Source organism: Pseudopipra pipra, chromosome 2, assembly GCF_036250125.1.
Source record: "Pseudopipra pipra isolate bDixPip1 chromosome 2, bDixPip1.hap1, whole genome shotgun sequence".
Lineage (NCBI taxonomy): Eukaryota > Metazoa > Chordata > Aves > Passeriformes > Pipridae > Pseudopipra > Pseudopipra pipra.
In genome coordinates this window covers 28,214,577-28,241,331 of record NC_087550.1, presented here as the reverse complement: position 1 = coordinate 28,241,331, position 26,755 = coordinate 28,214,577, and the positions used below count along the sequence as shown (strand labels likewise).

The window sequence follows — 26,755 nt, the reverse complement described above, 5'->3', positions numbered from 1 at the left end:
TTCCCATCACCTCTGTGGCTTTCCTGACTACCCCCTACATGTCCCAGTGTTTTCTTGGTCCCTACAAAATCCTCCTCCTTGTTCTCTCTCATATGGCTGACTCCTTTTTCTGCTTTCTATAGTTTTACTCTTCAGGGGGATTTTCAGTGTTTGCGTCATTTGTATTTTCACCCTTTAACTGACCTTTCCCTGGTTGAAATTTCTCCTCTGTTTTGTGCTTCCCAATTATACTAAACACATTCGTCAGGATTTGAAAAGGTCAGAAAGAGCCTGTGTGCCTGCTGTAGACCCTTCCAGAGCTTTCTACCCTCCTCTACTCCCAGGTGAGAAAGCAGGAAAAGAAGTGTTGCTCCACCATGTCTGTACAGGAGGTTTCTTGGGATGGGTGTGCGAGGGCTCACTGAGCAAGCTTTGCACAGATGATTTGTACAAGTCCCATGAGGGCTAGAGATAAAAAGGCTGGAGAATGCAACAGAAGTCTGGATAATCTCTGACATAAACCCCCCTGTACATGAAGGGGACAAAAGCCGGGGCCCTCAGCATGTGCATGGCTGTTGATGCACAGTGGTGCAGCGTCTCACACAAACCCCAGCAGTACCATCCTCCCATGCCCTGACCTCCCAGTCACTGTAAGCCTTAACAGAACCGCATCCCCATGCCAATATGTCCAAATACACACTGATATTACTCCCAAGCATGTGAAAAACCTGTCGTCTCTCCTAAACATGCTCACAAATACACATGCAAGACTCAAACGTCCTGGCATGGGAAAGCTCGGAGCAGCCTGGTTCATTAGCACAGGAGCTCGCAGGAGGCCTGATGAAGAACAGGAGACTTCAGCCCCCTCAGTATCTGTCCAAAGTTGGCACAACCTGTTCCAGGCATCCTGCCGTGCTCAGGTTTGGTACTGTGTGTCCATTTGTCACCTCTGTCCATTCCTGATGCAGTGGCAGGTTGCTTTACAGCTCAGTGCTGTCTCTACTATTTTTTATTTTTTTTCTCAGGGTCAGTCACAGTCTTTCCTCATCGCTTTATGATGAAAAGTTTGATTGTTTTTGAGGATCTGAGGAAATTACTTTTTTGCTTCCTCATATTTCAGACCCTGGAGTGGAAACTGTCTCTCTGTCATTGACTTTCTTCTCTCGCCCGTTGGCTGCTCAGCTGCTCCCTTCGGATTTAGTCTGTGCTTTCTGTTTGGTTCTTGATGGTGGAGGGAGATTTTCCCTGTGAAACACCCGGCCCCTCAAAGGCACATCAGCTTCTTTCTTTAATTTCGTTGTCACATCCCTACCATTTCCAGACGCATCCCATCGATCCCCGGCATCGACGCCTGGGGACACGCTCAAAAGACTTGGGTGATCTCTCCACGGGTAAACCCACCTTGGACGGATCCCCCCCCTCCCCATTGCTCCCACTGCACCCGTGTGTCCCACGGGTTCTGCCCGTGAGGCTCGACCGGACCCCGCCGCCCGCCCCCCCCGGGGGTTCGCCTCGCCGGTGTCGCCCGTCTGCCACCCCCCCCCGCCCGGTACCGCGGCGGGCAGTGGAGCCAGGGGGCCCGAAGCGCGGGGATGATGGATGCAGGGATGCGGGGATGGAGGGCGGGACCGGGAGGTGGCATCTACCCGAGGGTACTGCTGCGGGGCAGAGAGGCGGGGGGCGGCGGGGGTGAGCCCTGGGGGACGGCCCGGGGAAGCGGGATCCCGGGGGGCCTCCGCCCCCTAAGGACGGACCCGTCCGGGGGTGGCATTCGCCGGAGCGAGCTGAAGCGACGGGTCCCTTGGAGACACCTTTCTCCATGGCAACCTAATCGCTTCCTGTGAAGATCCCGAAATAACCGACGAGACGAGGGAGCGGAGCCGAGCGGAGCCGAGCCGAGCGAAGCGGGCAGCGGCGGCGGGGAGGCGGCGGGGGTCAGGTCCGGCGGGCGCGGGGCTGCGGGAGCGCAGCGCGGGCGAGCAGGGAGCGGGAGGAGCCTTCGCGCCCGGCCACCGGGGCAGGGGGCTCCGGGGCCGAGGGGATGCGCTGCCCCCGACCGGCCGCTGTCCCCGCCCGGCCACCCCGGCGCCCCCCGCGGGCTGCAGCGGGGCCACGGTGCCGGGCGCGCCCGCGCCAGCAGCCATGGGGTTAACGGGAGGCAGCGAGCGAGAGAGACAGAGACAGAGAGAGAGAAAGAGGGGCTGGACCAGTCCTCGGCAGCTGTTTATTTCAAGGCATCTCTCGCTCCCTCTCCCGCAGCCAAGGCTCAGCCTCAGCAAACCTTCCTCCTCCTCCTCCTCCTCCTCCTCCTCCTGTTCTCCTTCCTTCGTCCTGGCCATGAGAGGCACGGGCAGCAGCAGCTGTGCTCCCCCAGCCCCCTGCTCCGCCGCCCCGGCTGCGCCCCACTCGTCTCCTCGCAAGGTAAGTTCATCCTCTCGGCCCGGGCTTGGGGGACAGAGTAGGGACAGGGTTGCAGGGGTGGGGGGAAGGGGGGCTCCATGCCTGTCTCCAAGTCATCTCTCCCCGTCTCCTTCCCTGTGTCCTTTCTCTCCTTTTTTCTTTTCCCTTTCCCCATCTAGGTGCTCTGTCTCCTTCTAGCCGGCTGTCTCCTTCCTCCCCCCTTCTTTTCCTCCTCTTTCAGTCTGGGGCAGGGGATGCCCGAGGGGATGGGAGGGAGGGGGCACAGCCGAGGCATCGCTGCCTCTTGCCCTCCAGTTTCGGGCTCCATCACAGACCTGTTGTGCTGGAGCACTGGAGCCTGTGCTGAGGAAGGCGACTTCAGCCAAATTGGCGCAGCTGGAGGAAGGAAACAGAGGGGTCAGTCCCTCGTGCTGCCTGGCCAAGGGTGCACCATGCAAGAGAGAGCAATTCAGATGTGGAGACTCAGCACTTGAAACACTCAGATGCCCGGGAACAGTAGGAAACTGGGAGGCAGAAGATTGGCAGACTCATAACATGTATTGCAGGCAGGCACTAGATGGCAGGGGACCGGCATCCTAGAGTGCTGCTTGGAATGGGGCCACATTCACAGTTCCCAAATGCAGGGAGACTTAAGCTCAGAGGACCATTGATGGGCTTCACATGCCCATTCCCTAGCTACCAAAATGTCCAAATGCATCATCACCCTTCCAGCCCTGCATTCTGCCCCAGCTTTAGGACTTCCATACCCAGCCCCTAAGTGCTCAGCCTGGTACCCTGGCACAGGAATTCCCACTGGCAAGTCACGAAATGCTGCAGGACCTGCACTGATTCAGGACAAGCAGTGTCAGCCCCTCCATGGTCCTGCTGGATCCTCCTGGGTACTGTCACCAACCCTCTCAGCCTCAGACACCAGGTAGAGCAGCCTGACGTGAGGCACTGCATTCCGACTGCCTGCCCCCAGATGCAGCCTGCTCTGTGAGCTGTTGTCCCCAGCCCCATGCATAGTGGGAACTCTTTCCCCAGATGGGCTTGGCATCTCCCATCCCAGGGTACCAGCATTTGGATTCACACTCCCAGATGCCAAAACTCCTCCGAGTGCAGCAGAATTACCTCCCTGGGGCAGCTGCCCTGAGATTCCTCCCTTTCCCTGTCCCCACCCAGCTGAATACAGCAGGATGTATATATAACCCTTTTTCACCAACACTGGGCTTCCTGCTTTCTGTTCCAAACCAGTAACAACTGCATCTCTGGCTCTTGGACCATGAACTCTGGGATGTTCATGACCACTGAGAAAAATACAGATGTGGGATGCCCAGGGCACCGTGCAGTGCATGTCAGGGGCTTGCTGCCAGTGCCTGGACTCGCTCTGCTCAGTGCTTGGAGATAGCTGCCAGGTTCCGTGGTCCCAGATCACAATCTCATATTGGTAGCTGTCACTGTAGCCCTTAATGCTGGCTCGGAGTTTAAAAAATTATAGCCAACCTAGCGTTCCTTCTCTGTGAGGTGGGTTGGGTCCTCCTAAGGTTTGTTTTGATTTTTTTATCACTATTTTGAGTGGGATTGTTGCCGTGGGGGAGCTGGGTGAAGCAAGGATTTGCATGAAGCTCTCGGTGCTGCGGGGTTGCTAATGGCGAGCGTTATTTCAGCCAGCAGCAAGTTTCATAATCTTGGCCCAGCTCCTGTGAATGTTCTGTTTCTCAGGGTCATGAGCCTCTTTAACCTTCTTCCATCCCTTCCCCCTCTCCCCAAACTGGTTGGCAATTTCATTGTTCCAGTGGAATATATCCGTCATGTGAGGTCATCGCTGCATAAGGAGAGGTGATTGATTGCTTAGGTCACTGGGGCCTGTCCCATGCTGGGCTTTGAATGCTGGTTTGGAGACCTTGAACTAGACTCTATGCTCAAAGGCGAGGTGATGTGGGGTGCAGAGGGGTATGGTGATGCTTTCCCAGCAGCTTGAGTCGCTGAACAAACAGACTGCTGCATTTTGAACTAGCTGGAACACTCTGAGAGCAGACAGCTTCATTCCTAGAGGCACAGTATCACAGCAGTCAAGCTTGAGATGTTACAAAAATACAGATAGATCATCATCTGCCAGCTGAGCCAGACAGAATCGGGTGCAACTCTTTTCCCAACCCCAGATGGAAGGCGACTCTACCCGCTTCTCGCTAACACGGCTTGTGTGCGCTCGGCTTCATCCAACTGCTCTCCAGTCAGAGTTGATCTCGGCTAAGCATCGAGAAAGCTGTACGATTCCAGAATTTAAGGCCAGAGGGACCATTTTGATCATCGAGACTGACCTACAGCAGAGCACAGGCCAGAGAATTTCACCAATTTAATTTCCTGCACCAAGCCCATAACTTCTGATTGAACTGTAGCATCTCTTTTAGGAATACAGCCAGGCAAAGGCTCCAGGCAGTAAGGAACACACTCACTTGCCCAGGTAAATTGTGCTGGTGTATGACCCTCTTTATTAATAGTATTGTTCCTCACTTGAATTTGTCAAACTTCAGCATTTTGTAACAGAAGGTTACAGATTGCCTTTGATGTGAGGGAGCTACAGCACGGTTATTGCCTGCACACGTCTGGCACCTTGGCTCTATTATTCCTGTGACTTTTTTATTTGGACAGGATTTATCTATGGGATGATGGTATACAAGAGTCCTGAACATGGAGAAGGAGTTATCATCAGCAGATCCTAGGGCTTTCCTGGGGCATGGTAGCATCTGAACTCCAGAGCTCAGGGTGTCACATTCAGGGTTTAGTTTGAGCTCCCTGCTCGGAACAGGAGTGCAGCAGGCTTTGCTCCTAGCCATTAGGTAGGATGGAAATTCCCAGCCCTCCTTGGTGAACTGGTATATATGCTTTAGGGCATGGCTACCGAGATCAGCTCTCTCATGTCCCAACAGTGGTGGATCCATGCTGCAGGAGACTTAAAGAGAGGGAGGAAGCACAGATGGGTCCCTGATGCTGGGGAACAGCAGTGGATTCATGTTTCCATTCTGCAAATGCAATGAGAGCAGCTCCTAACAGATTAGCCCCAGTCTGTACTGATGGTGGGGTCCATATGCAGTAGCAAAGAACAATGTAGTTCTTACTCGCTGCTTTCAAGCACCAAGATTCACAAACTGAGCTCAATGAAGTGCCCTGGGGAAATAGCTTTGTCATTCACACTCTGTCATCTGTGCATCACAGGACCGGAACGCTGTGGTGAAGGCTCTGTACCTAGAGTGAAAGTGTACAGGTTCCTGTTCAGACTCTGGGAGTAGCCCTGTCTGGTTTTATTGCAATTAGAGCTGGGAAACACATATGAAAGCAAGAGTTATGTCATGAGGTATTGGTGCAGAAATCCAATCTCTCTGCTCTGGTGCACAAAGTCTTCTTGAATGGTGTTAAGGTGGGATTTATGCATCCAGGTAGTAAGAGCATTGGTGTCCTCTCTTCCTCTCTGAAGATCTAACAGTTTATTCAGGATCCACACTGGGAGCTGCATACAGAGCCAAACAAGGGGCATGTGTTACGCTTGCCCTCCAACGCAGCAGGGTCTGTGCCCAGGACACAGTCCCAAATGCCAGTGGCTGACCGCAGAGTGCCCCAGACATGCTTTGTCTGCTAGTTTTTCAATAAGCCACAGAGACATCCATGCTCTGTTTTGAACATAAACTCTCCATGCACGGTGGCGTCCAGCCTGCACTGGCTGGCATTTCCACCTGAAACCTTCCTTTGGTCCCACAGCTTTCATGCTATGTGCTGCTCCCAGCTCCTCCACAACCAGGCCTGGGTCTGCCAGTGCAGGACACATTCACTCTGTCTTCGGCCACGACCTGATTAGCAAACCAGAATGTGTCAGCGGAGACTGACTGATATTGCCTCATTCCCGCGCTCATTTGGAGTCATCTTTGGATGGGGGCACTGAGAGTCACCGGCTCTTCACAGGCAGCAGAACCTGTGCACAGCAGTGTCTCAGGTCTGAGTTTTATGCCGCATGTCCGGGCTGTCACCTCCTCAGCATCGTGTGTACATGAGGTGGTCAGTGCTGGGGATCACTCCTTCCCCTCATTACAGCTCGTTACAGCCATTACCTGCTACGTAGGGCTGAAATTTTGACTACTGGGTGTGAAAGCCACCCAGGATTTGGCTCTGTAGGGTTTCTTATTCCCAGGCTTTAGATCCTGGAAATCCATAGTCTGTGGTGCTGTTGCTGGAACTCACAATCTCAGCTGAGACATACAACGAGGTCTCCATTATAAAACCTCCCAACAAGCAAGGACAGCGCAGTGAGCCAGCACACCTACACCCAGTTCATGTTTCTGAGGGTAGAGCCACTGCTGTTAGGAGGAGTGATAGAGGTTACACTTGCACCTCTACCGTACCACACCCTGAAGGACTGGCACTGAGGTCTACCAGTACCCGGAGAAGACCTCCCCTTCTGGGATGGCTGCATCCACATCTGCTGCCTGATGCAAAACAGCCCACAGCCCCTGAAGATTTGAGCTGTGACTGAGAATGCCATGCAACAAAGAGAGCAGGCTCTTCACCCTAGGAATCTACTGTCTCATGGTGAGTGCCAGGCATGGCCCCAGGCACTCCAGGCCACCTTGAAACCACATGTGCAGCTTGTGTGCCCTCTAGCCTGGAGACTCACACAAGGAGGTCCTCGATGCTTGGAATTCCCCTCCTTTTCAAAGTCCAAAATAAATTCTGTCACGGATTTGTGTTGCCAGACATGATCTTCCACGGCATCGTGATCATAATCCAGATGGCCAAGATCTCCCCAGTCTCTGCCTTTGTAAGAATCTTACTCCATTCTGCTGCCTCTCTGCAGAGCTGCATTTTAACACTGAGTCCCCTCCAAGGCTTAGAGGTTCAAGAGCAAAGTACAAAGAAATGCTGAGAATAGCTGCTCTTTTCTCCTCATCTTCATCTCAGGATCCCTCCAGAGACTGATCTTGCCCCGGAGGGAGGGGCAGGGCACATTAGCCAACAATTCTTTTTTTTTCTGTGAACTTTGTTTAAATATTTAACAGAAGGAAACTAAAAATATCCTCGGTTAATGCAGCAGGAGCTAGACAGCTACTTACTCTTGGGTGCCCTTCCTTCCCAGCCCCTCTCCTCAGGTGTACATCACAGCAAGCAGCAGGCTCTTCCCTCAGCAAGAGGAAGCCTCCCATGCAGGAGGGGCTGAAGTTTTAGTTCAGGACATGGGCTGAGCAGGAGCGGATGGCAGTAACCCCCTGGGAGCCGGGAGGTGCAGCACAGCTTGCTCAGGACTGGAGGTGCAGGGTTTGCCTCTGCATTCACTCCCTCAGCCAAGCATCCCTGTTTCTTCACCCTGGCAGCCACAGGAGGGCATGACCGTGGGTTGTCGGCATTCATGCTTTCCTCTTCACAGTGAAGGAGTGAGCTGAACATCTTGCATGATTTTTTTTTTCTCCCGTATGTGCGTGCGGTTGCGGAGAGGATCTGGGGTCAGGCACATAACAGCTCACCGGGGAAGGGCCGGCACCGCGCTGTGCGCAGCCAAGGGAAGGGGCAGACAGCATGAAGGGCAGCCGTGCTACCACCGGACTGATGCCGGAGGGTGGTGCGCGTCCGGTGCAGAAATCCAGCTGAGGGGACCTCCCCTTACTCCGTATTATTGCTGCTCAGCAACGGGAGGCAAGAGAGAAAGGGGAGGAATAAGAGAGAAAGGGAGGGATGGGACAGTGCAGAGGACATTAGGATGAGGAGTGTGGGAAGGTAATTTTATGTTAGCTAAGAGGAAAGTAAATACTAAATATTTGATAGGCATAGTTTTTCTCTCAAATTCTTTAGTAAGGTTGTACTTTTCTGGCTGACTCGCTCTCTTTCTCAGTCTTCTTGGTTTATCACTCTCATGCTTCCCCTCTCTCTCCCTTGCTCTGGCACACAATGAAGAGGTTCTTTTTTAATAAATGGATTACACGCTCTACACTATAAATAAACACAGGAATTAAGATTCCAACTTGTTTTAGTGATAAGCAAACAAAGATCCCGAATCCCCCTCTCAGCCCTCATACACTAGAGTCCCTGGGGAAGCTGCACATGTGCTTCAGCACGTGTGCTCCAGACATCACTCCTGGCTTTTGTGAGCATATGCTAACACGTGTGTTTCTGTGCAGTGTTGAGATCAGGGGCACGATACACCTCTGTGCAGGAGAGCATGAGGGCACGAGAGCAGGACAGCGTGCACATGTGGGTGCATGGACTCCCCTTATCCTGCCTGCCAGAGCCGGGAGCTTGCCTGGGGTGGCACACACTGCCTGCAGGGAGACAGCCATCACCGCTGTGTGAGGGGACACTGACACCCCTCCTTTTTGGTTCCCAGTGAAGAAGATGAGACAAGATCCTCACTGAGCAAAGACGCTGTTGCATCTAAGATGGAGCCCAGTGCTTGGTAGGTTCACAGCTTCCCACATTGGCAGGTGAGGAGGGAAGACAACAGGAGTGTGGGTGGTGGGCTGCTTCCAGCTGCCTGGCCTTTCAACAGGAGGGACATTTCAGATAAGGCTGTCTTCTTCCCCCCCCCACCCTGCAGCAGGATGCCTCCACTCCTCTCCTGCATCCACTCCCTGCAGCTGTGGCATCTCCTCCTCGTCATCTCGGCCATCCCTCCTCCTGGCATCTGGTCTCTTCGCTCTCGCGTCCCAATGGCCTCTCGGCCTCTTTGCACCCGTCGGAGCCCCTCAGCCCCACGGCCCATTTGCATCTGGGAAAGGACCTCGCTGCCGGAGCGGGATTCTCGCTCGGCCCAGCTGCGCCAGCGTGCCCTGCCTGCCCGGGGAGCAGAGCTGCGGCACGTCGTGCGGCTGAGGCGTCAGGCGGCGGGGGCCCGTCCTGCCACTCCCTCCGGATTTGAGGACGGCATGCCCTCTTCCCAGTACCCCTGGGCCATCGTGTGGGGTCCCACGGTGTCAGATGAGGATGGAGGGGACACAAACTCAGCCAACCCAGGCTTCCCACCGCTGGGATACACCTTTGTCTCGCCGCACGGGATGGCAACGGCACAGCCCAACTCCCATTCACTCCTGCACAATGCGGGGCTCAACCTGCGGGAGACCCCGGCCACCCTGCGGCCCTTCCTGTTTGGGCCCCGGGGGGAAGGTAAATTTGCCCTTTGCTTCTTTCACCTCCTGTCCCTGCAGGAGCAGCTCCTTCTACAAAACTTAGATGTAACCTCCCTGCTGCTCTCTGGGGACCGGTGGGAGTGGCCATCACACTCCCCTCTCTCCCTTTGCCTCGCAGGTGTGGACCCCCAGCTGTACGTCACCATCACCATCTCCATCATCATTGTCCTGGTTGCCACCGGGATCATATTCAAGTTCTGGTGAGTAGGGTTTGGGCTGCTGGAGGCTCTCACCATGCCGGTGTCTGCAGGTGGGTGGGCAGGAGGACTGTGGGGTTGGGACCCATTTGTCCCACGCGTGCAGATCTGGTGCTGCAAGCCCTTGGAAGGTTTGGCACATGGCCAAGTTGGGCTCTAACACTGAGCGTAGTGGGGTCCTTCCCACAGATCTGCCTGTCATTTAGGGCAGGGGCTTGTCTTTTTCCCTCACCCCTTGCTCTCTCCAAAGCTGGGACCGTAATCAGAAACGCCGGCGTCACTCGGGGCAGCAAAGCAGTGGGAGGCAGCAGGAGAGCCAGCAGCCTCTCACGGACCTCTCCCCCACCACCGTCAGCATCCTGGGGCCCTACGGCGACTCCCTGGCCCCCACGCCTGAGGCAGAGGAGTCCAGGCAGGGCCAGGAGGGTGTGGAGAAACTGGGTGGCCATGGGAAGAACGCAGCCTTCCAGCTCAACCGGTGAGTGGCCGGTGAGCCAGGCAGGAGGGGGTAGCAGAGGACAGCGGGACAGGTAGAACGAGGCACGGTAAAGGTGCCATTGGTTAGTGGGGGTTGTGGGTTGGGGCAGTGTAAGCATTAATTAATTTCCAATTCTCTCTTTCCCCCAGAATCCCATTGGTGAACCTGTGACGCTCCTGGGAGAGGCCGAGCTTGCTCCCCCCACACTCCTGTCACAGCCGGCGAGTGCAGATTCCTGCTGCCTCTGCTACCCCAGGAAACAACAATCTCCTTGTGCCACGGCCCACCACCACCATTATTAACTAACCCCACTGGGATGTGCCTGGGCAAATGGACGAGCTGGGCCTCCTTAGCCTCCTGCTGGGGGAAGGTTGGGGACTCCCCCACCCACGCAGGACAGGGGGATGGGAGAGCAGGATGCTGGGAGGGAAGGCAGCTGGTGGTGGTGTGAAATCTTGACCTCCCCAGCCCCTCTCCTTGCATATGTGCGCAGACACACTTGGATCTCCATGACTCTCTCACCAGTGCATGCCTGACATTGGGTGTAGGCAAGGTGGAAAGGCATACCCCTGTCCCCGTGGGCCCTAACCCCTCCGTGTGTCTCCTCTCATGTCGTGTGCTTTGCAGTGAATGTCTGGAGTTCAGTGGCTGCAGGATTGCCTGCTGGGGCTTGGTCTCCCCTGAGCCAAGGTGACTCAGGTGGCAGCAGGTTCTTCTGTTCCTAAGGCCTTGGCCTTCCTGAGATCCCAATGGTGGGTGAAGCTTGGGCAGAAGAGGCTCACACAACACCTGGGCCCCCTCAACAATCCATTTTCTTGAAGGAAACATTGCCTCCCCCTTAGATGGAAAATATTCACATCTTTCCAGTTTCTTTCTGCCTAACACTCCTCTGTTTTTTTTCTTTTCAGCTTTTATCTTTCTTCATCTCTCCATTCACAGTTTTCTTTCCCTCAGTTCCCACCACCCTGCCACTTCTCTTGCCAGTTAAAGCTGGAAAAGATTCCTTTAGCTTTCCAAATATTTTGATCTGTTGAAAGCCTCCTTGCTGTCCCCCTCCACCCCCTTAGTCTCCTTCAACAAGATTTTTCTGAAGAACACCGGTCTATGGTGATGTCCTTCAGAAAATCCAAGGCAAAGCCCTCTGCTCACAATGTTATTTAGCAAGCATCCTGGACACGGCAGCCAAAGCATGGCATGCAGACAAAGCTGGGAATGAGGAACTTGAGTTTTGCGGGGCTGAGGTAGGGAGCTGCTTTCAGACCCTCATGGCACAGGCAACAAGCAGCAGACACTCTCTGTGCCTGGTATGACAAAGAGCAATTTCGAGTTGACTTTGGGAACACTGGAAGGGTTGCCATGTACTGCTGGTAGATCTCTCCTGGAGTGACTGGAAACCCATGAGGCAATATTCACCAAAGGCATGAAAGAGAGGATATCTGGGGTCCTAAGCTTCCTCAGTGTGTTGCCCCAGCTAGTTGGGAACTGAAAGCAATGGCACAGGTGTCTGTCCAAACTGGTTGCCTGTGCATGTCCTTCAGGGCTGTGGTGGTCCGTGAGACAGGCAGCCACACTGTCACTGTGAGCAAGATCCGTGCATCTCCACCTCTTTCTATGTGTGGACCCAGGGTGTCACTTTGAGGAAGAGTGAGATGGCAAATTTCAGCTTAATGACAATAGTTGCTCTCCCTTGGCTTTTGTGGACACCTTCAAATTAATTAAAACACCATACTGATAGCCACTGAGCTGAAATGATGTTAAGGTTTGCCCCTATAGTGTTCAAACACCTTCAGCTGTGGGACTGATGTGTCCAGAGACAGGAAACACACACAATTTGAAGACCCTATTGCACCATATAAAATTTCTGACAAAAGTCATGTTGGAGAGAAGGAAATGGCCCTTTCAAATTTTATCTCTGTAGTAAAAGCCTATCCTTTGTAAGAAAAAGCACAGGGAATTTCATAAGAGGCTTGGTTCTGCCCATTTACCCAGAAGAACTATTAGGTGATCTCGAGTCCCATCTGACTCACTGTGAAGGACATTTAAATAAGAGTGTAAATTACAATAAGCTTTGCAAAAAACAGTAGCGAATTGGAGAAAATGACAGGTCAAATAAAATTACTGGCTTATTAAAAGCACTGAATGGCTGAAAGGTGTAGGTGGAAAAGGACTCTGGAGATCTCTAGTCTAAGCACAGGTTGAGTCTGTGCTTATAGCAGGGGATATTAGTGCTTTACCACAGATCGATCTGTTACTGAGCCTGTTCTTATTCAGGCTCCATTCAAGGCTTTGGTGGGCATTCAAGCTGCAGATGGACAGAGAAGAGCCAGGTGGCTGTTCCTGCTCGCTGCCCCATTTGCTGCTGCCCCTGCAAGCTGAGGGCAGCTCGGGGCTGTTCCCCCTCTCACTGGTACATCCATGCTAGAAGGGGAAGGACATCTGCACACAGTCTGCAGGAGGCCACACTCCTGATTGCCGGCAGTTTACAATATAATGCTTTGAACTGGTTTAAGTAATCTTCCAGACCAGATTAATTAGATTGTTCTTTGATCAACAGTGTTTGTTGAAACAAGGCCAGAGTTTAGACTCTTCACTTCAAGGGCTGTCCTTGGACTTTGTTTTTCCACATGCTGCATGGAGAAAAGGTTTGTAAGAAAGTGGGAGGGGACCACAAGAGGCATAGTGAAAACATTTTCCAACGCTTGATGCGTGGAAGCCCTGCACTCTCCTGGCCAGGCTTTTGTAAATTCTGCAAACAAATCAGGCTTCAGTGGTTTGAGGTTTTTTCCTCCCCCTTTTACATGTCTCTGGTTTTGGTAAAAGTATTTCCAGGGAGTGACACCTTTCATGGATACTGTGGTAAGGGGGAAGCTGGTGAATGCAGTAGAGAAAACTCTTACTAAAACAACAGAAGCTTGGATATGTCGAACATCTTTTCTAAGACCAATTTTCCTAGCCAAATATCTTTTTATGACAGTCATTCACTCTCTCACACAAAACAGGTTAGGTATGGGGAAACAACTTCACGGTCCTGCCCAAACATTCATTGCTGTTTTGTCCCTGGAACAAAACATTCAAAACACATGTAAACACACAAGCTTCTTCCAGTCAATAAATAGTCTCACTGAATCTGTTTTCTCCATGACTGGAGCCTTATAAACCCTCTTCCCCTACAGAAACTGGAGCCGGAGCATGCCTGTAGTCTCTTCCTTGTCCCAGGCTAGTATTTTGTAAGATGTGCACATGGATGTGTTGACAGCACTGAATGCCAAGCCAGGGCAAAGGCCAGTACCTTCTGAGGCACAGCCTATCAGTTTTCCCTGGCTTCTAGGTGAACAGAGGAGAAAGGTCTGGATTATTGTTTTTTTCCAGTGAAAACTTTACAGAGAGAAAAGCATGTGGGGAAAACGGCTGAAAATGCTCATAGCTTTTGGCTGATCCTGCCCAACATTTCTCTGCCGTTAAAAGGCAACATCCAGGTGGGCTGAGTGAGTTGAAGGAACTATGTCTCTGCTGAGCTCCTGGAGAGCCCTGGCTTTGTTAACGCAAGGGTGGTCTCTCTGTGAGTGCAATGGGAGGGAGGAAAGGTCTGAGGGAGAATCTCTCCCCTCTGCCCTATACTGTTTTGGAGCAGGAACTGAAGTCTCCCTCTCTGTACCCAAGAGAGTGGTATGACCACAAGGCCAAATCCTGCTTGGGCTTCCCCATCTGGTTGGTTGTGACTGGTAGGCAGGGAACAGACCGCTGCTGTGTGCTTCCACACCTCTCCTCCAGTCCAGTTTCCAGGGACTCACATCCAGCCAAGCATCCCAAAACTTCAGAGAGGGCTATCTACCTCTTCCTCAATGGCACCCAAGTGCCCTTGCAAATCTGGTCCCTTCGTTTCCCACTCCACTTCCCAATAAAGAAAAATGCTTGGAAAGGAGTGGTTTGTTCATTCCCCGCAAGTTCTCAAACACGACCATCTTGAGACTGTTCTGAATTAAACTGGGGTTTTGTTTTTTCACTTTGACAAACCACATCTGTGGCACAGCCTTAGAGCTGAGACCTGCAGCACAAAAGCCCTGGGTCAAACTCCAGCTGCCCATCTGCACCCCTACTAATGTCCCATTGTAGTGCTGGCCCTACTTTGGCAAGATCATAGAGAGGCATTGCCTTCCTTCTCCAACTGCTGGCTCTCTACTCCTCTTCCCCCGTTGTTTTCCCTCTCCCATTGTTTTCCCTCTTCCCACTCCTGTCCTGTACCATGGTCTCCCTCCGGGGTATCTCTCCCCTCCTACTGTTTCACTCTCCCCACTCCTCTCTTGTTTTCCCTTTGCCACTTGGTCTCGTTCTGCTGCGGCTTCCATCCTCCCCTCTGGCCTCCCTCATGCTTCCCTGCTCAGTCTCGCTCTTCCCCCTCCCCTGCCCTTGTGCGCTGTGATATATATTTTTGTAGGATTTCTCTTCTCCCTGTGGTGAAATATTCAATTCTTGTGGGATGTTAGTTTCAACATTTTTAAATAAAACTTTGCAAATTATTGAAAGCAGAGCTCTCGCTGCTGTGGAAGGTGTAACACTGGAAAAGTCAGGGTGGGATGAGAGGGACTTCACCTGGGGTAGACCCCAGTGGGATGGGGGCTCAGACACCTAGCATCCCACAGTCTCTTCTTTGAGGTAGAGGGGGAAATCTGGCCATATACCTATCTTGCTTTGGTCTCTCTGCTGACCAAAGAGCCCCGTTGACCACCTTCATGCATTTTCATGGGAAGTGGCCCCTGATGGAGGAGGAGCCTTTCTTCACCCACTTCTCCACCCAAAGCTGCTGTCCTGCCTCTGGAGCTTCTGCCTCCCAGCTGTATGTTGGGGCTGCTTGTCACACACAGGTTCACGCTGGGGGCCAGGGTGTCCAGGAGAGGTGAGAGAAGCTGAGGGGAAGGGAGGGAGATGGAGTGCTGCAGGCACAGAAGCCTCCCTCACTCTGTATCCCGCGGCTGCCTCCGCAATTTCTATTTACAGCCCTGCTACCTCCCCTCCTGGCCACAGAGCTGCTGCTGCTGCTGGTTTCCAGGGCTGCTCTGTAATTAAGCATCCTTCTCTCCTGCAACTCCTCCACTTCGCAAGCCCGGCAGCAATCGGGCTGGGGGCAGGGGGCGCAGAAGAGGTGCTGGAGACCAACACCAGACTTGACGGCCACTCCGAAGGGCTGCTCCCCAGCAATGGCAGGAGGATTGCAGGGTGCTGGGAATGGTACTTCGCCCCTGCTCCCTCTGTCCTGTTGCTGTTTGAGTCTTTGAGCATTGGAGGTGCCCCTGATCCTCTGCTTTACTATTGGAGGAAGAAGCAGACTCCCTAAACCATACTTGACCTGAGACTCTGTCCTGGGATCTCTGCCTACTGGAAGGACCCAGGACTGCCTCCTGCTGCAGAACTAGGCCCCTCCACATGGCATCCTGTGCCCTGGACAGGACCTCTGTGGGTTGGAAGCAGCCCCAGGCCCACCAGAGAGCAGATGCGCTTCTGCGATGGCTGTCCCAGGGTACACACACATAAGGGGCTGAACAGCACCTCTTCTGCCCCTGTGCTGAGTGTGAGAGGACAGAGTCCTTCCCCCTGTTGCTTTAGGTGGCTGATCCTCTCCAGTCAGTGGCTCTGGGGCTGGGCAGGCTGGAGAGACTTGACTGAGGAGGTGACAGATGCTCACTGTGCTGAATTACAGTCATGTACTCATCAGTGCAGTGAAATGTCTTGCACAAACCTCATCTGCTTCCAGGCAGAGCTTCAGCCCTTCTTGCTGACTTCTCTGTCATCAGATGCGTTTCCTCTGGTGCCCTCCCTGCACAGGCTGAGGCTGCAGGCACTCAGTCAAACATTCCCTTTCTTCACCAGGACTCACTCTGACTCACAGGAGAGGCTCCACAAGCTTCCCCTTTTTCTTCTGGCTTCCTGAAACACTGACTCCCTAGTTTAGTCCCCTCCGATCACCACTCCCCACTACATCACTCCTGCCCACCTGTCCATGTTGACTTCCCCCCCTTCCAGCCTGGCCCCAGCCCTGCCTCCTTCCCCAGCATCTCACTTCCCTTGCAGTCTCCAACCTTGCCTCCTTCCCTAGCATCTCCCCCTCATCCTGTTCTCCAGCAGGGAGCTAGCACTGGGAGTTGCATGCTGAATGAGGACAGCAGAGATGGAAGGAATGAATGCAATAATTTAAATCAAAGAAGAACATCTAAAAACTGTACAATCACTTCAAGACACATAAAAATCACTTTGACCACAAGGAATGGTCAAAAAAATGAGCATGAGGTATTGCTGACCACTGTGATTTCCTGAAAAAGGGAGTAGTTCAGAAATACATTTTGAAAACATCTCCCAAATCTGGGATTCCCTCCAGCTGAGTGCCTTCTATAACCTGCAATAAATTATCCCATTATGGGGAAAAAAATTCAGGCAACCGTCAGCTGGAAGTGCTTGTATTGCAGGCATGTGGCAGTGAGCAAGAGCTCTTGCTTGCATTCGCTGCTCAGGTAGCTTCTCCAGAGTTGGGGATGGATGTTAGGACTCCATGTGCTCTGGAGAAACTCAAGTGTAAGCCTTTGTGCAGAAGGAATGGAGAGCTTAAATCAGAGGTAGCTCCACACCCTACTAAAGGGACGTGGCTAAATGGATGGCCATTTAATTAGCAGAAATGCACAACTTGAAACTGCCATAAAGAGTCGCCCTGAAACAACCAACCTCTCATTTCAGTGTCATGTAAAAGAGTGGAGTAGTTCCCTTGGCTCATTCCTGCTTTGATCCTCAGAGGCAGAATTGAATCTTTATTGAGGGCTGCTGTGTCTCCGAGTGCACATTGCACTCAGTGAATAATAGGCCATTCAGTGACGCATTCCACATTGATCCAAAGCCCAGCTTTCTCTGGGAGTGACCAGAATACAAGCAAAACTATCTTCAACCTCAGATCAATCCTCACAAGAGATCTGGCAGGGAAGTAAATGCTAGTCTCTGCTCCAGGGTCCTGTACTTCATCTCTGTGGCTCCTAGTTAGTGCTCCAGTGGCAGGAGAGCAGATGCTCTAAGGCAGCCAGTCTAGTTTGAAGCCCAGACTTCATCGACAGCTGAACTTACCACAGGGGTTCAACAAGCAAGCAAGCAAGCAAGCCTGGGGTGACTTATTTTCTATCAGAGGAACACAGTTTGATGTCTTCAGCATGCACTGGTCAAATCTGTGTTACAGCCTGGCCTGAATGGCAAGATGATTGGTTTCCTCATTAGTTTGCCTAGGAAAGGATGCATCAGAATCACAGGCATCATGACTCTCTCAGGTACCATCTAAGCCTGGGTAAAGTGACACAGACAGTAGAAGCTTCCTGAGCCCTTCCCAAACCAAGGGGCAGGCAGTGGTGGCTGTCCTCTTCTACTGTCAGGGGAGTCAATCTAGCCAGGTTTTGCACCGTGAACACACACATCTTTGCCTGAACATGCTCATTAATCAAAACATGAGTGCAGTGGTAAAACATACCTAGTGGAGGTTTGTGTCAATCTCATTACATTGATTCATTTGGTGACACCAGGATGTTATCTAAGCCGGAAATGGTTTCTCTCCGATGCCTTTTTCTGCTTTGCCAAATCCTTTCTTGTGTGACATATTGCATGTGAGTGAACATCACATAAATGAGGTCCGAGGCTCTCCTTAGCGTTACCCTGCGTTGGCTGGATACACAGCAGGAACTGTAAGAGGTTCCTTTATAATGAGATTTCTCTTACACTAAGCATCAGAGTCTCCATGACAATACTGAAGACCAAAAAGAGTGTCCTGAATAAATGAGGGGTTCTTGTAGCAACTCATGTTGACCAGCTTACTTGTAGCTAACTACATGGTGCAGTGATTCTGAGTGCAGCAAATGAGGAAGAGACAGATTTTTCCCTAGTGTACCTGCAATTTAGAGGAGGGCAGGGACAAACTGGTGACTAGGCATAACACTGCCTCTTCCAGGGTTTTGGTGACAGTTCTTTGCTGATGCTCAGGCAGTCCTGCAGAGACAAACAAATTGCCTAACTAAAATATAAGGAGCTGAAGCTGTCAAGCAAAAGCCTAAAGAGAGGCATAGGGTGCAGGAACATGAAGAAGGACAGGAGGAGAGAGTGGGCAGAACCAGAAACTGTGGCTAGAATTAAAAGATGGGGCTGGAAGGAGAAGTAGGGTCAGAGGAAGGGGTCAGAATAGAAATTTAGGGCTAGGGGGCATTAAAGGCACTCGGTAAATAAAGATAAGATGGGTGAAGCAGGGCTCTGGGAACTCATGGGTACCAGAGTGCTGCCAGCACTGAAGCACCAGGTTAGCCTGAGGGCTTACCCAGCTCCTCTGATTCTTCCAGCTGTTTTAGGAGCAGCAGTTGGGTCCTCCTCTGCCTGCCTGTCTCCTGGGGAGGAAAGAGGAAGCACATGCTCATGGGTCAGCCCTCAGAGCTCAGTCTCACTGCTGCAGTGCTGACCCAGCCCATGTGTCAGAGATGCAGGATTGTCACAAAATGTAGGTCAGGGTGTGAAAGTCCCTTTTTATAGGTTTAAAGGCCTTAGCCCTCTGATGTTCAATCCATACATTCCCACTTAAGGCATGTTTTTCCCTTTTCTTGCTTCCTCTTCTGATGTTAGTTGTTTGGTCATCAGTTTCCAGGAGATGAGATGGAGCCCTCTTCGTGTGATCTACAGAGGCATCAAGAACTAAGCCATAGGGATCACATTCTGAACATGCACAGCACTGAGAACACCAAAAATGAGGCTGGCAGTGTCCGCCCTTGGGCCACCAGAGCCAGTCTTTTGGCCTCTGGCCTTTACCACTAAAGGGCAAGAACAGTACCTCCCGGAGCAGTGCGTGGTGAGAGACGAGTCCCTCAGACTCAAAGATGAATGCAGCCCAGAAAGAATGACACATCAGGAGAGTGCTTTGCAAAGTTGAAGCCAAGGATGCAAATGTGAAGGAAGGAGCGAGTAGTGGCATGAAACAGCGAGCACCATCCTCTGCACCAGAAGGGCCTGGTGGAAAAGCAGTGCATGATAATGTGACTCCAAGCATCTATCAGGATGGTGCATGAAGGAAGAGGCTGGTGTTTCACAACTTCTGAGCTGACTTTGCATCCTGGGTGGTTGCTGCTATTCGTTTTCTTCTTCTGTGATAATTGTACGTCGTTTCCCTGCACAGTTCACTGCACAAATGATTTCACATACCCGCCCGAGCTGTGCTTTATTGTATTTTGTTTAAATATGCGAAATTGTATGCAACTCCATGTGACGTCTTATGCAAATTGCTTCTTGTGTTACTGTGCATATTTGAAATTAATTTGAGTAAGATCACAGCTCTGACTCTGAAGCCATTGTTTAGACTGAGCACTCACCCAGCTCCCCTGATCCTTCCAGTTATCTCAGGAGCAGCAGCCTGAGCCTCCCCCGCCTGCCTCAGCCTTGATCCAGAGGCAACATGTGCTGGAGGTGACACAGCTTAGATGAAGGTCACATTCCTGGCCTCTGCTGAGTTTGCCAGTTAGTGCAGTCAGAAACTGAGTATTTAACAGTGAAGTTGGAACACCAGACTCATGTCCTAGAAGGCTGTACAGACATGCACTCATGGGAAGCAAATTTTAATCCCTGCAGAGCCAGGCTAGAGTCTGGATGGGGACACAGCACCCAACGGTTCAACAGCTCACCAAAATATCCAAAGGCATCTAGCCTTAGAAGAAAGCACTGGTGTTACAATGTCAGGAATTAAAGATGCTTTCTGGAGGAGCTTCTTAATGATCCACCCTTTTCATCAGTGGATCTGTAGATATAAGGCAAATGCTCTACATACAAGTGCTCCATCTTTTTAAAAAGATCAGGTTCCATTAAAAACATCTACTAAATACACCAGCCATAACACAGACAGCAATATATTATCTATACTAATCTCTGAACACACTCAAGCCATTTCAGAAACATTCTTCATGCTAATTTTCCCTTTTCTCTTCTGCTTGGTTATGAGTCAGCAGCTAGGCTTGAAACCCCTAACCTTCATCACTGAGGAAGACGTCATTCCATCTAGGCCTTAATCGTCTATTAAAGAACAGAAAAGATACAGTCACCCACTGAGTTTGCTGTAACTCCTGTTTTATCTCCAGCTCATATAATCCACTGTAATCTGGCAGTGAAGTGTTTCATGCAAGGACTTCTGTGTCGGGCAGTTGAGTGCGGGCAGGTGCCGAGAGGCAGGAGTGATTGGAGCTGAGGGCCATGTCCCAGGGCTGCTGGTGTCCAGGGCTGGTGGCAGGAAGGAGCAAGGAAGGAGGTGCTCCAAGGCAGAAGCACCCAGCCTGTGGTTGTCCTGGGAGAGTCGCTGTCATCTTTCCCTTTGACAGATGCTCCAGGGGCATCCCCTTTTGTCGTTGCCTTTTGCCATCCTGTGCCAAGCTGGTGTCATTCAACTGACTGCACTCTCTGGAAAAGGGAACAAATGATGGACCCTGGCCACTAACCAGTACCCTGGCTGGGTACTAAGCCTCAGTTAGTGAAGGGGAGTGAAGACAGCAGAGGAGCTGGCCTCAAAGCCCCTAAGTGCCCAGCTCACAAGGATGCACATTCGTCTGGGCTGTGGTGTGGAGGAGCCCTCTTCTGCTCATCAGAAATCCCCTCAGATCTGCAAGACATTCAGCTGTCACCTGAAGCAGTTGGTCCTGGCCCTGCCTGTCACACACTGTCCCCTCCAATTTGCATGCTAGTTCTCTGCACGCTGGAGGCAGCAGAATGTGCATCCTGCACTCCCTGAGTAATTACAGGCCTACAGCACTCTGCAGTGTCCCCAGTACACCATCCCCACAGGCTCAAACAGCCAGTATCACTTCCAGGCAAGCCTCAGGCACCTAGCTTGGCTTGTGCTGCTTTAAGGGCAAAGCCATTATGAAAATGTCCTGCATAAGGAGAGAGGACTGGCAGAGATCTCCTCACCTGTGGCAGACAGCCCCATTGTATCCTCTTGATCAGAGACTTCCAGTACCAAAACAAACTCAGTCTCCTGGCCTCACTGCTGCTTCTGAAAGGCTGTTCCAGATCCTTGCACTAGTAGGTGGGAAGCTCCTTCTAATTTCCATCCTCAGTGTACCCATGACCCAGCCTATGGTAATTCATTCTTGTGCCAGCATTGTCCTCAGGCTTAAATTCAATGTCAAACCCCTTTGTTAACACGGAGTTAATGTTGCTTGGTGATAGCTCATTCCTTTCCCAGAACATTATGTTCATCAAAACGCAAACTTGTGGAAAAACAGGACATTTAGAGTTAAAGTACATGCCCAGGCAACCTTACTTCTGCTCCTTCTGAGCTGGCAGCTGCCAGAGGAACTGTCAGCTCTCTGTCTACATTCACTGTGTCAAGTATAAAGTGCTCTGTGATGATAGGAGCATTACCTGGGACTGGAGGGGGTGAGCAAGGAGGGGAGAGCCAGTCCCTCGAGGACAGGCAGGGGCCGGTGCCTGACTGCAGTCTCTGTGATGAAAGACAAAGTGTTACTGCCCATGGGATACTCAGGCACTTTCAGTGCACCGCTTTCAAGGACAGAAGGAGATTACATGTGATTAGGACGTCCTAGGGTAAAGATTTCACTAGGCACTCCATTCTGCAACAACACCGAAAGCAAAAACTTTCTGGCAGGCATCAGCTCATAAAAATGCAGCCGTGTGGCATCAGTGCTCTGGGAAGAACACAGCAGTGCTCACTGAGAGAGCACGTCCCGGGCCACTGCACTGCAGAGTCACTGGGGTGGAGGAAAGCCATCTCCACCAGCAAGTTTAGCTAACCAGGCAGATTGGGCTCAATGAGAGCTGAAGAGGACTCACACGATTCCTGGCAGAAGCAGGCTGTCTGCCCTTTTGTGTAGTTGCAGTCGTGCTGCTTCTACCACAGAGGCTGCTGTGTCTAAGGTGAAGGATGTTATGAGGTTGCCATGAGGTTCACCCCCATCCTAGGCTCCATATTAAGGGAATTCAGACCAAGATTGCCAGCACAGCTACAGAGATGCACAGCACATAAGAGCCAGGGCTGAAAATTTTGGCAGTTTTAATACATGGTGATTGCAGAAGCTTCAAGCACAGAAGCAAAGAATGGCCAGAGGGACTCTCTCTATACACTACTCCCCTGTTATCCATGCTGCTGCTATCTCCAGCTCACCTTTCTCACTGCATTAAAACACCAGTGCTTTTGAAACTTCTAATGTTTAAAACAAAGTTTCTTGCAGTCTTTGCTTCTGGGTATGTATTTCCTAATCAGTGACTTACAGGAGGTTCAGTACGAAGTGCAGCCACAAATCCTGCCCCAGACAGGCTGATCAGCATCCCTCTGTCCAGCCAGGCTTTGGGCTGGGCTCCTGATCTCCACCAGTTTTCAGGAGTTAAGCAGCATTTCTTAAATTTATTGCCTGCTCTCTGTAGTTTTTTACTGTGGATTATGTGCAGGGCCTGCCCTGTTTCCAGAACAGTCCCCTTGCTGACCCCAAAGGGCAGATGGCCATACCTGCCATGACAGGGATGTGCAGATGATGGGAGATGATCTAGGGGAACCTAAGGGCTCTTAGCTGGCAAGCCTGATGAGCTCTACTCCAGAGAAGGAGAGAGGGAATAAGCACAGAGCAATTTCTCAGGTGGCAGCTGCTTCTTAGACAGAGCCAGGGCTTCTGTGACAGATGCTCACTCTGCCTGCAAGGCTAGAGGAAGCAAAGCCCCAGGTGACCGTGGTGCTGAGGGAGTTCCTGAAAAACACAAGCATCCTTGCTAAAATGAGACCCGGCAATGATGCAAAAGATTTTCTAGGAACTCTTGAGTATCTAGGTGACACTGAGAACTGCCCTGAGGATGTGGAGATCATTATGCCAGCCTGCCTGGGAGGAGGAGCTCAGCCAGTTGAGTGGGAAGGAAGCACTTGAATCTGCAGAATATTACCTGCTGCAGCTCTCAACTCATTGCCCTGACCCAGGGACTCGCTGCTTCCAGTCAGGGACTGAGCAGGAAACATGTGCCTCTGGGTCTCACATTCCTCCAGGCAGAATACCTGGCCACTTCTGGATTGTCTAAAGCCCTATTTAAAGTTAGAGATACTTCCACCCAGAGAAGCAGTAAATAATTCAGGAGCTTTTGGGTCTATCAAGAGGCCCCAGGAACAAGTTTGCAACTATTGTGTGCTCAGCTTGAATAGCAGAAAATTACCCAGAAAGCAGACTGCACTGCGGAGTGTGAGAAACATAAAGATGGAGTGTGCAAAATGAGAAAAGGACAGTGCTCTGTCAAACAGACAGAACACACTTAATGATACAGGTAGCTGGATCTGCTGCCCTCTGAAACAGAACTACATTAAATCTTGATGGGATACACCCACAAGTGAGCTGGCAGAAGTCATTGCAAGGCCTATCTCGATAATTCTTGATTGATCATAGCAACTTGGAGAAGTACCTGAAGGCTGGAAGAAAGCAAACATCACTCCTGTCTTCAAGAAGGGCAAGAAGGAGGACCCAGGGTCAGTGTGCCTCACCTTCATCCCTGGGAAGGTGATGGAGCAGCTAATCCTGGAAATCATTTGCAGGCTCATGAGCAACAAGAAAATCATCAGGAATAGTCAGCATGGATTCACCAAGGGGTTGACTTGGTTGACTTCCTTCTATCATAGAAAGCCTCACCTTCAATAGGGCCTTTGGCACTGTATGCCACAAGACACTCACAAACAAGCTGCTGATGTATGGGATGGATAAACAGAGAATGAGGTGGGTTGAAAACTGCCTGAATGGCTGAGCCCAGAGGGTGGTGATCAGTGGGGCAGAGTTGGAGGCCAGTGCCTAGTATTGACTCCTGGTGGATGGAGGACCCCTGGGTGATTCCTCAGCAGAGGGAGGTTGGACTAGATGACCTCCAGATCTCCCTTCCAACCTCAACCACTCAATGATTCTCTGAAATTAACGGGAATGGTCTCTGAAGTGTGCTACTCCAAGCTGTGCCTGGGCTTTTTCTCAAGCAGTGATAGCTGGATTGGGCTAAAACTGCACCAGCAGTGTGACAAAATGGGTAGTTGCAGGTCTCCAGTCTGCCCTGCATCCTGGGGCTGTGTACTCCAGCACAAATACAGTCATGGCTTCTGGGAGACAATCTGAGGAGATGGCAGGTTGAGGCTGCCCGCAGTGGTACCCTCTAGCAACAAGGGCAGGGTGACTTCTCCATCCCAGGTGGAGGTGAAGGACATGATGGCAGGGAAGCTATCTTCAATTTGCTCTGCTTCTCATCAGGAACTGTTCCCTCTTGCCATATGGCTACACGCCTTGTCTGCAGGAGAAAAAGTAGTGCCCAGGTATGTGATATGGGGGAGAAACAGTGAAAAGCTCGCCAGATGTGCTGTGAATAGCTAACACTACTGCTGTTGAGCTTAGCTCTTCGGGAACTACAGCATGAGGAGGACGATGAAGTAATCTTGGGAGATGAGCTGCCCGCAGTACAGTGAGAGGAAACAAGGCAGCTGGTGAGTTCTCCCTGCTGATATTGTAAACGCATCTAAAAAATTACTTCCCTGAATATGATGTTTACCTGAAACTTGGGAGCCTTGCCCAGAGGGATCTGCTCCAGATGCTGTGAAAACTCTGAGATACAACAAAGGCGCAAGAGCTGCTGAAACCTGAAAAGCCACTCAGAGTGATGCAGTCCAAGCCTGCTAACTCTGAAAACCTCTCAGCATGTTTTAATCTGTAATGAATTCCAGAGGGGTTCACAGTGCACAGACTTGATGCATCTCTGATGTTACAGACTGTTAAAACACTTGTAGAAGACTGTCCTTCCGTGCTTTTGGTGCTTACTCAAGGGGCTCCTGGCAAACTCTGTTATCCCTAGAACCCAAACAGCAGACTACTTGTCTGCATTTTATCCTGGCTGGATTTGACTCCTGCCCCTTCAGCTGGCCACAGCCCCAAGCCCCTCTCCCTCAGCCCCTTTCAGGCAGCAGCTGCACATATGAACCAGCTTCTCCTCCAATGTGTACTTCAAACCTGAAAAAATCCCTCCAACGTCAATTCGTCAAGAAGATCACATTAAGCCCATCTAACCTCACTGTCTGACAGGGGGATGTAGTAGATGTGATACGTCTTGACTTCTAAGCTTTTGATAGAGCAAAAGGCACAAAGCTTTCATAAACAAACAGTGGGAGAAAAAAACCACTTAGAATTGCCAAAAGGTGTAGACAATTCCCAAAAATTATATACAGCTGGTCTGGGGAGATTGCACTGTCAGAGTGGAAAGGCACTTTTCAACAGGGCTGTGGAAATTGGTAGATTCATTTTCATCCCCGAAAGCTTAAGGTGTGTGGTAGGAAAAGCTTTTTAAGTATCGAGCACTAAAATGCTGGACTAGATTTGCCAGGAAGCCCTGTCACTGCAGGCTGTTGAGAACAGGTTCAACAAATATCTGTCAGGGATGAGTTGTGCTTACTTAATCTTGTCGTCGGGTCAGGAGGCTGAATGAATTAGATGACTGCCCGAGGTCTTGTCCCAATTTCATTTCCCCCAATTAAATTAAATAAACCTCAGAAATTATTGTTGGAAGCAAGCTGCAGCAGGCTGTACTTACTGCATCCCCCCTGAGTCAAGTGTTAGATCAGCGCTAGCCCCATCCAGGTGTAAACCACATTCGAGATGTACCATTCTTCCCCCGATCCTGAAAACCAGGATGATGAAACCCTTTCATCTCTGCTGTCTGCACAGGCATGTGGTACATTGAGTTCAAACTGGCTTTTGTGTATTTCTCCAAAGAACTGAGCCTTTTCTGAGATGCTGGGTTTTAAATTTCTTTCCTGAGAGTGCTTATGGGAGCAGACATTGTGTGGGAGAAACACCAAGCAGTTGCCTGTGTAGAGAGCACAAGACTTTGGACTGATCTTTTACCCTTGAAAAAAAAACCTCTTTGGGGGATGAAGCAGAAAAATGTGGGCTTGTGGGGCTGTGTTCAGTATATCTTTTCTTACAATGCTGTGCTTGTTGTGCTAACCTGCTCTGCCTGCCAAAGAAGCATAGCAAATTTCAGGGAGAGGTAGATCTGTGCAGCCTTAGAAAAAGCCAGACTCTGAAGAGAAAAGGACTGCCCAACTCAATCATGGTTGAGCTCCTTCCCTTCTATAATGGCTCATTTAGTTGGGCACATCCCTGTGTGTAAAATGGATTTCTAGAGAGAAGTTCATCCATTTCAGCCTTTCACTAAGCTGAAGAAGCCAACCCTTCTCCCTGTCCGCTCACATGGAGAGCAGGGGGAGGCACGGAGACAGACTCTGTTATTCCAGCTCCCCCACACTGCTGCCAGCCCTGAGCCCACTTCCAAACATGAGTGACAAATTGTATATAGCATCCTAAATAAGATTAACATAATGATCTCTTTAAGGCTGTTGTCTTTGTGATCACGTCACATCGGAGCTTCATAATCACCTCGTGAATGATGAATACACCCAGATCTGTCTTTTCTTCTGTCATTTCTAACCAGCGAATCTCTGTGTGTAAGACATTCCTGTTAGCGGGAGCAAA

General features: G+C 51.1%; 1 protein-coding gene across 7 annotated transcripts; it reads left to right on the top strand.

Moving 5' to 3' along the window:
- Positions 1 to 1,352: 1,352 nt before the first annotated feature.
- PIANP (PILR alpha associated neural protein) lies at positions 1,353 to 14,743 on the top strand. Of its 7 annotated transcripts, none has more exons than XM_064644654.1 (7): positions 1,353 to 1,370; positions 2,239 to 2,400; positions 8,747 to 8,815; positions 8,957 to 9,522; positions 9,664 to 9,745; positions 9,993 to 10,220; positions 10,370 to 14,743. In XM_064644654.1, exons 3-7 carry the CDS (start codon positions 8,799 to 8,801, stop codon positions 10,389 to 10,391), a joined length of 915 nt encoding a protein of 304 aa, XP_064500724.1. In that variant the 5' UTR covers positions 1,353 to 1,370; positions 2,239 to 2,400; positions 8,747 to 8,798; the 3' UTR covers positions 10,392 to 14,743. The 7 variants fall into 7 exon arrangements, with proteins under 7 accessions (XP_064500724.1, XP_064500723.1, XP_064500728.1 ...); XM_064644653.1 differs by lacking the exon at positions 1,353 to 1,370 and adding an exon at positions 1,730 to 1,918; XM_064644658.1 differs by lacking the exon at positions 1,353 to 1,370 and adding an exon at positions 1,731 to 1,918 and having other exon boundaries at positions 8,747 to 8,843.
- Positions 14,744 to 26,755: the final 12,012 nt, after the last annotated feature.

Excerpts from the sequence above, each read along its gene's own strand:
- PIANP (XM_064644654.1), top strand. Across the intron at positions 9,523-9,663 it reads GTTTGGGCCCCGGGGGGAAG|GTGTGGACCCCCAGCTGTAC; the intron begins GTAAATTTGCCC and ends TTTGCCTCGCAG. Across the intron at positions 10,221-10,369 it reads GCAGCCTTCCAGCTCAACCG|AATCCCATTGGTGAACCTGT; the intron begins GTGAGTGGCCGG and ends TCTTTCCCCCAG.